Here is a 12,885-nt window from a genome sequence, read left to right on the forward strand (position 1 = left end):
TCACTGAATCATTGACTCACTTGATTCATTCAAACAGCTGAAACATTCATGAAGCAAGTGAGTCTTTATGAATGAGTCACTGAATCATTGACTCACTTGATTCATTCAAACAGCTGAAACATTCATGAAACAAGTGAGTTTTATGAATGAATCACTGAATCATTGACTCACTTGATTTGTTTAAAACCATGGATTCATTCAGCAACGAACCAGACGTTCATCAGTTCTGCTGTGACTTTGATTGGAACTGTTTTTATTTGTGAAATTGAGCAGACAACATTGTGTCTAAAATGTAACGATACTAACTTCTTGTTTATTGAACTATTAAATCAATATGACATTTGCAGTCGTGCAGATATTTTTTGGGGAGAAATGGCACTTTTGCTGGTGTGGTATTGCTAAACTTTATCATATATAAATATAAGCGGGTGACTTTTTGCCCTCACTTCTTGAATTTTAGGCTCATATAGCTGCATAAATGAGGTGCTGCATTAAATGCATTGATCACTTTAACACATTTTTTTTTCATAATCACACCAAATGAATTATGATATATGAATGTCCACTCTCTCCTCCATATATGAATCAGTCTGTTGAGCACTGTAGCTTTAAGAGCTTTAATGACTCCAGAGCCTCTGGTCTGATGAATCGCTCACTGAGACGATGCATGTTAATAACTGCTGTAAACGGCCTCATCTCCAGCTCTTCAGAACAGAATCAAGTCAGGTTTTTGTGTTTGTTTGTGTGTATTTGCAGAGCCCAGCTCTCATTACGTCATCTCTCTGAAGGCCTTCAATAACGCAGGTGAAGGAGTTCCTCTGTACGAGAGCGCCGTCACCAGATCCATGTCAGGTGGGTCACCGGAGCATCTCACGTCTGTTTAGATCATTTCTGAGCTTCCCTTCCAGTCTGATTATAGTGATGTGCTTCACACCAGTCTCCCATACGATCACAAACCTTCAGGAGATATACGGACAGTATTTGATGTGTACTGTATCTTCATATTTATGTTCAGTATTTGCTTTGAAATTATTTTTTCTTCCATCAGAGGAAACGTTAGTGAGCACAGAGAAATGAGAAGAAATTGAATCAATGTGGTTGATGAATCAAATGAACCAGCTGTGAATCATTTCAAACTTTTCAACTTTAGAGTTGTGTGTTTGTCTGATGATGATGATGATGATGATGATGATGGCTGGGTTGTGTGTTAGTTGTCTCTTGACTAACTGTCTTCTCTCGGTGTCTCTCAGGTGAGGCTGTAGATTAATCTGCTTTACTCGGTGAATCTCACTTGCGGCTCATATTTCACTTCAGAATCAGAAAGAGAGAAACAAGAAAATATATTTAGCATGAAGAAAAGGCAGCTGATTTTAACAGCATATTTTTGTGCATATTTAAGCAGATTTAACCCCAAATTCCCATTCCTGTGTTAATTTAATCTGTATAAAATAAATGTAGCTTGAATACTAACTTTATGTATATATAAATGTACTTTTGCAATACAAATAATATTTTTTCCCATTACAATCAGCTGTTGAGGATTGCTATTGTGAAAACAATGGTTTCATGTAAAATTGTGAAGTCAATCTTAAAACTTAATTTTCTTCATGCAGAATCTAATTTCTAATTTTCCTTTTGATTATGTGTGAAAATATTGTTCGTGTTTGCTGAGATTCACCCTGTACACTAAAAATTGGTAACCTAGCAGTGGTAACGTTTAACTGGTTTGATTCGTCAAATCTTTTTTTATTTATTTCTTTGTTTAATTATTTATATATTTATTTAGTAATTAATTGATTATTTTAACATTTATTTTTAATTATTTTATATATTTGTTTAGATAAATTTGTATATTTGTTTTATCTATCTATTGATAGTTAATACATTTCTGTTTGTTTGTATTTATGTATTTATTTAAATTTCATGTAACTAAATCCACCTAAACACATGAATTCATTAGAATTTTTACGGTCTAAATCTGTGGGTTACCACTTTTCACGGTGTAGTTCTTCTGACTTTCACCTTTACCTGTTTGTGTCACTATCTAGAGCTCAATGTTCTTCTTTGTGTCTCTTTTTTCCTCTGTCACTCCATTTTCCACTCTTTTATTCCTGGTCCGTCCTGTCCGCTCTCATCTGCGATCACGTATGATTTGCTGCATGAACATGACTCCACACAGACCCCTCGGACCCATCCGATGACGATCTGTTCCATCTGTTTGATAAATTCCCTACCCCCATCCCAGATACGTCCACGCCCATGATTCCTCCTGTAGGTGTGCAGGCCGTGGCACTCATGTCCGACTCGGTGCGCGTCAGCTGGGCCGATAACTCCATTCCCAAGAACCAGAAGTCCTCGGAGGTGCGCTACTACTCCGTCAAGTGGAAGACCAGCCACTCCACCAGCAGCAAATACAAGGTCAATACCAGCGCTTTTCAATCAAATAACACATGGATACCATGGTTGTGACCATGTGTGGTTGTTATGTGTGATTATGACGTGTGATTGCAATGTGTGATTGTGTTGTGCGATTGTAACTGTGATGTGTGATTGTGAATTTGATGTAATGTGTGATTGTCATTGTGACTGTGATGTGTGATTGTGAATTTGATGTAATGTGTGATTGTCATTGTGACTGTGATGTGTGATTGTGAATATGATGTGTGATGTTTGATTGTAATGTGTGTTATGTGACTGTGATGTGTGATTGTGAATTTTATGTGTGATTATGAGGTTGTTTTGATTGTGATGTGTGATTATGACATGTGATTGTTAATTTGATGTGTGATGATGTGTGATTGAAATGTGTGATGTGTGATTATGACTTGATTGTGATTGTAATTGTGATGCGTGATTGTGATTATATGTGATTGTGAATTTGATGTTTGATTGTAATATGTGATTGTGATGTATGATTATGACGTGTGATTGTGATGCGTAATTGCTATTATATGTGGTTGTGAATTTGATGTGATTGTGATGTGTTTGTGATATGTGATTGTGATATGTGATGTGTGATTATGACGTGATTGATGCGTGATTGTTATTATGTGATTGTGAATTTGATGTGTGATTGTGATATGTGATTGTTATTATATGTGATTGGGAATTTGATGTGTGATATGTTTGTGATGTGTGATTATGACATGTGATTGTGATGTATGATTGTGAATTTGATGTGTGATTGTGATGTGTGTTTGTGATGTGTGATTATGACATGTGATTGTGATGCGTGATTGTGATTATATGTGATTGTGAATTTGATGTGTGATTGTGATGTGTTTGTGATACGTGATTGTGATGTGTGAATATGACGTGTTTGTGATGTGTGATTATGACATGTGATTGTGATGCGTGATTGTGATTATATGTGATTGTGAATTTGATGTGTGATTGTGATGTGTTTGTGATACGTGATTGTGATGTGTGAATATGACGTGTTTGTGATGTGATTGTGCTATGAATGTGCTGTGTGATTATGACGTGTAATTGTGATTGTGAATTTAATGTGTAATTGTGATATGTGTTTGTGATGAGTGATTATGACATGATTGTGATGCGTGGTTGTTATTATATGTGATGGTGAATTTGATGTGTAATTGTGATATGTGATTGTTATCATGTGTGATTGTGAATTTGATTTGTGATTGTGGTGTGTGATTATGACGTGTGATTCTGTGTGTTTCAGTCGGCTGATACTACAGCCCTCAGTCACACTGTCACGGGTCTGAAGCCCAACACCATGTATGAGTTCTCTGTTATGGTGACTAAAGGACGCAAGTCCAGCACGTGGAGCATGACGGCACATGCCACCACTTATGAAGCAGGTACAAACACACAGGCGTTCTTGTCCATCTTATGTTATAAAACACTGAGTATACGGCTGTTTATACTGTGTTATAGCAGAAACATCCACCTCAGTATCTGATCTGAGTCCATCAACACCTAAGAAAGTGGAGAAAATACTCAAATGCAATAAATAAATAAATATTTAGTTCCATGTCTTGGTGCCATTAATGTGAATGTGTCGTTCAATTATAGAAATATTAACTTTTGATGTCAAAGGGGTTCTGCTGACAAAAAGTTTTGGAATATAATTACTCAGTGTTGGTATGTATAACTGCTTGATAAAACACCTCTTCCTGTGGTTTATGACAGCTCTTATCCACCCACCTGTACATGTAGAAAAACAGTGTGTATAAAAGCATCTTTACTCCAGGAATAGACACATTTATCACTGTTTAAACTAACTGTAGTGAAGACATGAAACATCACGATCATAGGAGGCCTCGGGCTAATGAAGCTATTTAATTAGTTTCTGTGTAGTGCTGGAATTAAAGAACTGCTCGTCATCTCTGAGCGTCGGATAGTAAAGTCACAGGTATTAAATATGAAAGTCTCAATCTGACATGAGCAAAATACAGCGCAAATGCTCTCTCTTTCCATTGGTCAGCACCGAGCTCAGCCCCAAAGGACCTGACTGTGATTGGCCGAGAGGGACGTCCACGAGCCATTCTGATTAGCTGGCAGCCGCCGCTGGAGGCCAACGGGCGAATCACAGGTGACGCTCAAACACACATGACAGGATAATAATTCAGTTAGAGACTGTTTTGGAAGTCCACCACAGTCAGGACACAAATAATCCCATGCGGCAAAAATACAGATTTATTTTTTCTGGCCAAAATATTTTGCTAAATGTATGTTGTAAAATGAATGCTCAATGAATTATATTTTTACAATTAAAAATATATTTAGTTTCAACCTTTATATACCAAAATATATTTCAAAATCTTAGAGTAGCTGCATTTAGGATAAATGCAAATGTTATGCAATAGTTAAAATGCATTATAATGTTTGCAGATTTCTTGTTACAACCAAAAATTATTGTTTGTCTTGTGTTTTAATGCATTACACTTTCTAAAGGTGCAACAATGTGTTATAATGTATTAGGACTGTGGTTACAATTATTCATGATATCATTATAAGGTGCATTACAAGGCATAATTAATGCATTAAAATACTTTAATAATGCATTATATATAAAGACTTTTCTTTTCCCAGTGTTTCCCAGTGTTGTTATTCATTACTAAAACTACAAATGTATATATATATATATATGTTCTTTTTATTTTTCAAAAATATTAAAGAAATATATTGTTATAAAATATATTTCTGTAAATGTATTTTAGTACATTTTGCCTATTTATTTAGTTATTTTTTTATCCATGCTATAAGGCATATAAAAGAGTCTTGATGCTGTGAGGGTCAGAAAATGATAACAGACTGTTAATTTAAGTGATTAAAACACTCATGCTGCTCCGATGGCTCACACACAGATGTTTCATGTGTCTCAGCACAAACGCGATGCTTCACTTGACCTTCATCTGTGTGTGTGTGTGCGTGCGTGCGTGCGTGCGTGTGTGTGTGTGTGTGTGTGTGTGTGTGTGTCTGAGTCCCTGCAGAGACACTGTATTGAGTTTGATAAGAAGCAGGAAAATTGAACCTCACACACACACACACACTTTCTCTCACACACACACACACACTTTCTCTCACACACACACACACTTTCTCTCACACACACACACACACACCTTCACTCTCACACACACACACACCCTCACACTCACACACACACACACACACTCACTCACACACACACACACACACACACACACACTCACACACACACACCCTCACACTCACACACACACACACACACTCACTCACACACACACACACACACACACACACACACTCACACACACACACACACTCACACACAGTCCCATTAAGAGGCTGTTGAGGGTTCGTCTGGTATTTGAAAGCTCTCGTGTGTCTTTATCTCGGCCTAATTTTCCTCGCATCACACTCACATTCTCACTCAGCAGAGACTCGACCTTTGACCTCAGAGTCAGCGCCGCACTAACCCGTTTAACCCTGCTCGTCAGGTTATATCCTGTACTACACGCTGGACAAGAGCATGCCCATCGACGACTGGGTGATGGAGCCCATCGGCGGAGACCGGCTCACGCACCAGGTCATGGACCTCAACCTGGACACCGTCTACTTCTTCCGCATCCAGGCCAAGAACGCCAAAGGAGGGGGGCCGCTGTCGGAGCCTGTGCAGTACAGGACGGCTAAAGGTGAGCGGCTGCGTCTCAAATCATCACCTGTGCTTCATTAACACACGCTAGTAAACACTCAGCCGTTTCACTCGACTGCTGCCACGAAAACAATCTGATTCTCTAATAATCATAAAAAATACTCCTGCAGAAAGAGTCTTATTTTTTTTTTGTCTTATTTCTTAAACTTATTTTATGCAATATTTATTACTATGATTATTATTATTATTCTTTCCTCATGAACTAAAACTATTAAAACATTTTTGTTATTTTAAATAAAGCTGAAATTAAATAAAATATAACCATCAGATGAAAATCTTAAATTCAAATAAATTAGCAGTAGAAGTGCTAAAATTATAACTGTAAATTAATAAAAACTGAAATAAAAACATTAAAGCTAAATAATTTAACAATTAAATTTTAATTGCAGCACAAAAAAAATATTAACCGAAAATTAATACAAACTAAAACCAGAAATAAAAACAAGCCTAAATAATAATATTTAAAAAGAATAAGAACTGATAAAAATTACAAAAGCACATAGCGAAACAAAACAAAGTTTAAATTTTTTTTAAGTTTTAAAGTTTTAAACAAAATAAATAAAATAAAATAATAATAATTGAAATGTGAAAATATACAAAACTAAAAACTCATTCAAAATGAAATATAAATATTACATTAAAAAGAATAATTAGAAATGTTTCCTTGGAAACAAAAGGGAATACATTTAATTTGAAGCATTACAATTATTAAACAGACATTAATACAAAATAAAATTGAAATTAAAACTGAATAAAAACGAATTAAACCAAAATAGTAATATTTAAAACGAACAAAAACTAATAAAATATGACAACAGCACATAGCAAAAATACCAAAATATTAAACTACAATAAAAAGCTAAAAAATAAAAGCTAATTCAAGATCAAATATAAAAATTAGACTCCAACTAAAAGAAAATTAGAAATGTTGCCTTGGCAAATTACATACATAAATTTAAGTTGAAGCACTGTTTGTTTTGTTTATGGCGTTTCATAATAAAATCTTTGCATGGGTTCGTTAGTAACTCTTCATGGCAGCATGGGCCGTTTGGTGTTAAAGGTGCAGTAGCTGATTGTCTTCAGAAACATGTTGTGTTATGCTGGTTGAAGGTCTCTTCACCTCCCGATAGCGAGCATTGAGTTAAGTGGTCCAAATGTATTTATCTGTATTTGTATATTCTGTGGAAGGCGTAGGACCAAGAAATGTTCGTCCAATCAAAACGCTCGGTCCGAGCATTTTAATTGGCTTTCCTACCTGCCTGTCAACGTATGTATCTGCATACCTCCGCGCACCGGGTTCGCGCAGACAGATACGTCATCAGCGCGTTCACGCACGCTGTGCAGACAAACATCAACAACCCCATCTTCCTTCCTGCTATTGTAGTACTTTTAAAGTTTTCTCGCGCACCCCGCTCTGCATATTTTGCATGTCTCGCTTAGTTAACACACCCGATTCAGATCACCAGCTCGTTAGAAGTGAGCTACGTGCATGAACTGTGTTCCGATCGATATGATCCCTACACAGTGTTCATTGCTCCCTCCTCCCTGAGCGGGGGAAATCCGTTGAAAGCAACTTCACTTCGGAGCATGGACTGGACTTGGGAACCGCTGATGTAGCCTATTGTAGTAATGTTGTCTCTGGTATTCTGGTCTGTGAGCTTATATGCATTCAGGGGGCGTGGCTTTGGACGGCGATTGCACAGAGGGTGGGATCTTCGCTTTCAGTGCTATCAGGCTAAAGTTAGCATTTTCCAAGATCTCCTACTGCACCTTTAATTATGATGCATTGGTTTGTGTGAAGGGTCACAGACTCGTCGTGAATCTTCATCATTACATTCGCACACATTCACTATCACACTCAACAGCTGCTGCTGTGACCTTTGACCTGCAGACTTTATTTTTTAAGAAATATCACACAAATTATTTGCCAGAATAATAAAAAGAATTGTTAAATTTTCATTTAATTAAATTTAAAAGAACAATTAAAGTGGTAATGTTTACTGTCTGGGGAAAATAAAATTAATTAATAAATAAATAACATTTCATAAAATAAAACATTTAATCAAAAAAGTAATAGAGTAATAAATTGTTCAAGATGAATGAATTCAATTAATTTAATGTGATTTTGATTGTTAAAATTGTTAACTGTGAACAGAATCCAGAAAAAATAAAACTGAAAACAGTGAATTTCAGAAAAAAAGGCAAAATTTGAGGAAAAAATAAATCAGATTTCATAGGGCTCGTTTTTATTTACTTACTTTAAAAAAAAAAAATTTTTACTAAACTTTAGTACTTTTTGATTAATAAAAATGATTTCATAGGGCTCTAAAAAAAAAGTAATTTTTGTTCAATTTGGAATAAATTGTTAAACAGTTTGCTTTATGATTTCAAATAAGCGGACATGCTTTTTGATAAAGTTAAACAAAATCCAGAAAAATGTAAACAGAAAAAGCAGCATCCAAAACAAATGTAAACAGATAAAAAACTGCATTTGAAAAAGAGATGTCATACAGCTCTACTCGTGTTGAAGGCGGGGATCTCGTCTGATCTTCTCGTGTTCAGTGATGCAGGAGACTCTGGTGTTTAAGAGCTCCAGACAGGAGGAGCAGAGTTTGTGATCTTCATCGCATCAGATCTTTCACAGACAGTCAGAGTTTTGTCTGAGAATAGAAACAGAATACAACATTTCACTTGGGCTTGAAACGAAACTGGAGTTATTTCTGTCTGAATAGTGCAGTCAGCTTTACTGTTTCTCCTCAACACACACAGTCAATTAAGGCAAATGAAGGAGTGTGTGCGTGTGTGCGTGTGCGTGCTTGCGTGCGTGCGTGTGTGTGTGTGTGCAAGTGTGTGTGTGTGCGTGCGTGCCTTTGTGTGTGTGTGTGTGCAAGTTTGTGTGTGTGTGTGTGTGTGTGTGTGTGTGTGTGTACAGGGGAGGGCTGGGCCGCAGGTGGTGGTCTTATCTGTCTACCGTGCGGATCTAGGCGATCCTCCTAATGAGTCGGTGAAATTAAAGATGAAAGGAGGGACGGCAGCTCTATTTGTTTAAGCACAGTTATGAATCATGGGTAATGAGGCAGGTTTGGCAGGATCTGTCCACTAATGTGACCCTCTTGCCAGTTGGCATGTCAGTCAGCTGACCTCTGTTTACCAAAATACCTCGCATTTTACAACCTCACATGATTGTTTCTGTATTCGACCAGGATGATGAGATTGATTCATTTCTTCAGTCTGAGAAATAATAGATGCTCTCATCACTTTCTTTTTCCACAAGATGCAAAAGGTAAAACGTGTTCTGGCTCGTTTCCATATAATGAAAGTGAACGAGGACTGAGAATGCTGGGCAACAAAATTACAATATAAAAATAAATATTAGTCTGCAGAACACTCGACACATACACTGGAAAAAAAAAAAGATGTATGATTTACTTTGAAGCACATTTCATTCAGAAATTGCTAGTAAATTTCACAAATGAAAAGAAATGGCAAGTAACACACTGAATTAGACATGACATTTTGAAGTGTCTAAGACTAGAATTTATTTTCAGTAACATTTAAAGCCTTTATGTCTAATGCATTATCATGAAGGTATTCATAATGTACATTGCAATGCATTACATCTTTTCATAAATAATTGCAACCAAAGTTAAAATGCATTATAATATTTGCAGATTCCCTTTAACATCTGAAATTGGTTGTTTGTCATGTTTTTTAATGCATCATAGTTTCTGAAGTATAAATAGATAATAGCTCATAAATCACAGTAAACTTTATCAGAGCCGTGAGACTGATGTTTGACAGGTTCCTCGGGTCCTGCTCCAAACACACACACTGGAGTCTGAAGATCATCAGCACTGAAAACAAACTCTAAGCGCTCCAGATTCTCCTCCAGAGCCTCATCCTCGGTTTATTACACTGAGACCCGGCTCACCTTCACTGGGAATGACTGGAGCTCTCCAGCACACACTAGAAAGCTTCCGGAGATTGTCCTCACGTATTTGGGGACCTCATTATATCTGAAGTGTTTGGTGAAATTATAGAGAAGACGAGCCTGCAGAATCACTCTCAGACCGAGCAGAGATCGACTTCACTGCGAAAAATCATGCTCTTCCTCAGTACTTCTGTCTGGTTTTCCAGCATAAATATCTAAACGTCTTAACTTGATGACTTTATGCTTAAAATAAGAGACAAAATGTCTACCAATGGAGTGTGAAAAAAAATCTTGTTTTCCCTTTATATTACTGTATATAGGTTTTTCTGACTCCATTGACAGATATTTGTTCTTGTTTTAGGTGTAAACATACAGTAAGTGATACATTTTTCAGAAAACAAGACTTATCGTAAGCAGGGTTTTTGCATGTCATGTTTTGGACAAATTAGACTCTAAAAAGGTCTTAAATCAGTATGTATTAAGGAAGTATTACGTTTTATGTTAAACGTAATTAAATGTTGCATTCACTGCAAAAATTTTTGGGTTTTTTTCGAGAAACTGAACAAAATGAAGTGAGTTTTTGATTAAAACAAGAGCAAATATCTGTCCATGGGGATTGAAAACGTTTTTTTTAATTATTATTTGAATGAAGTTGATTTTTCTGAGGCCAGTGACAGATATTTGTTCTTGTTTTGGTCAAAAATTCACTTCATTTTGATCAGTTTCTCAGAAAACAAGACTTCTTATTTTGTCATTTTGCTTCTCAGGTGAAACCATATTGATGTATTGTGTCCTATCCTGACTCAATCAAATCTGCCTTCAAACGTGCAGAAACCTGGTTAAGTCATTTTACATCTCATGCAAACATCCTTAAATCAAGATACATGTATTTGAGAGGCAAAATAACATCAGATATTTGTTGTTTTCAAAACGTAGCAAAATTAAGTGACTTTACCCTTAAAACAAACCCTTGAGTGAGTGAGTGAGTGAGTGTGTGTGCGAGTGAGTGAGTGTGTCTGAGAGAGAGTGTGTGTTAAAACAAGAAATAAAATCAGAAAAATATCTGACCTCACTTTCAAATATTTGTTCTTGTTTAAAGCTTTAACTCACTTTATTTTAATACATTTCTCAGAAAATAAGTCTTGATATCTTAATATCATTTTGCGTCTCCAGTAAATGTATTTTGATTTAAGAATCTTTAGACATTTGTGCTGGAAAATGACAAAGACACTGAGGAAGAGCATCACTTTTTACAATGTTGCAAAAGTAGCTGTAGTTTCACCATGTTTAAGAGGCATTTCACCCTGTTACTGTGGTAAAGTTAGTGCGCAAGTGATTTAGTGCCTTTTTCAACATGTGATGATGACATATCGGTTTATTACACTGAGACCCGGCTCACCTTCACTGGGAATGACTGGAGCTCTCCAGCACACACTAGAAAGCTTCCGGAGATTGTCCTCACGTATTTGGGGACCTCATTATATCTGAAGTGTTTGGTGAAATTATAGAGAAGACGAGCCTGCAGAATCACTCTCAGACCGAGCAGAGATCGACTTCACTGCGAAAAATCATGCTCTTCCTCAGTACTTCTGTCTGGTTTTCCAGCATAAATATCTAAACGTCTTAACTTGATGACTTTATGCTTAAAATAAGAGACAAAATGTCTACCAATGGAGTGTGAAAAAAAATCTTGTTTTCCCTTTATATTACTGTATATAGGTTTTTCTGACTCCATTGACAGATATTTGTTCTTGTTTTAGGTGTAAACATACAGTAAGTGATACATTTTTCAGAAAACAAGACTTATCGTAAGCAGGGTTTTTGCATGTCATGTTTTGGACAAATTAGACTCTAAAAAGGTCTTAAATCAGTATGTATTAAGGAAGTATTACGTTTTATGTTAAACGTAATTAAATGTTGCATTCACTGCAAAAATTTTTGGGTTTTTTTCGAGAAACTGAACAAAATGAAGTGAGTTTTTGATTAAAACAAGAGCAAATATCTGTCCATGGGGATTGAAAACGTTTTTTTTAATTATTATTTGAATGAAGTTGATTTTTCTGAGGCCAGTGACAGATATTTGTTCTTGTTTTGGTCAAAAATTCACTTCATTTTGATCAGTTTCTCAGAAAACAAGACTTCTTATTTTGTCATTTTGCTTCTCAGGTGAAACCATATTGATGTATTGTGTCCTATCCTGACTCAATCAAATCTGCCTTCAAACGTGCAGAAACCTGGTTAAGTCATTTTACATCTCATGCAAACATCCTTAAATCAAGATACATGTATTTGAGAGGCAAAATAACATCAGATATTTGTTGTTTTCAAAACGTAGCAAAATTAAGTGACTTTACCCTTAAAACAAACCCTTGAGTGAGTGAGTGAGTGAGTGTGTGTGCGAGTGAGTGAGTGTGTCTGAGAGAGAGTGTGTGTTAAAACAAGAAATAAAATCAGAAAAATATCTGACCTCACTTTCAAATATTTGTTCTTGTTTAAAGCTTTAACTCACTTTATTTTAATACATTTCTCAGAAAATAAGTCTTGATATCTTAATATCATTTTGCGTCTCCAGTAAATGTATTTTGATTTAAGAATCTTTAGACATTTGTGCTGGAAAATGACAAAGACACTGAGGAAGAGCATCACTTTTTACAATGTTGCAAAAGTAGCTGTAGTTTCACCATGTTTAAGAGGCATTTCACCCTGTTACTGTGGTAAAGTTAGTGCGCAAGTGATTTAGTGCCTTTTTCAACATATGATGATGACATAACAGATGTGTGTGTGTGTG

General features: G+C 36.0%; 1 protein-coding gene across 1 annotated transcript in view; it reads left to right on the plus strand.

Annotated features, from left to right (window-relative positions):
* LOC107558061 (netrin receptor DCC-like) overlaps positions 1–12,885 on the plus strand; it is a 52,335-nt gene that overhangs the window by 14,216 nt on the left and 25,234 nt on the right. Inside the window, exons 6-10 of the mRNA XM_016241672.1 lie at positions 757–852; positions 2,180–2,418; positions 3,689–3,827; positions 4,454–4,561; positions 5,952–6,146. Of these exons, the coding sequence (XP_016097158.1) occupies positions 757–852; positions 2,180–2,418; positions 3,689–3,827; positions 4,454–4,561; positions 5,952–6,146 (777 nt within the window). The remainder of the gene's footprint in view (positions 1–756; positions 853–2,179; positions 2,419–3,688; positions 3,828–4,453; positions 4,562–5,951; positions 6,147–12,885) is intronic.

Source organism: Sinocyclocheilus grahami, unplaced genomic scaffold (assembly GCF_001515645.1).
Source record: "Sinocyclocheilus grahami isolate Dianchi unplaced genomic scaffold, SAMN03320097.WGS_v1.1 scaffold631.1, whole genome shotgun sequence".
NCBI classification, from domain to species: domain Eukaryota; kingdom Metazoa; phylum Chordata; class Actinopteri; order Cypriniformes; family Cyprinidae; genus Sinocyclocheilus; species Sinocyclocheilus grahami.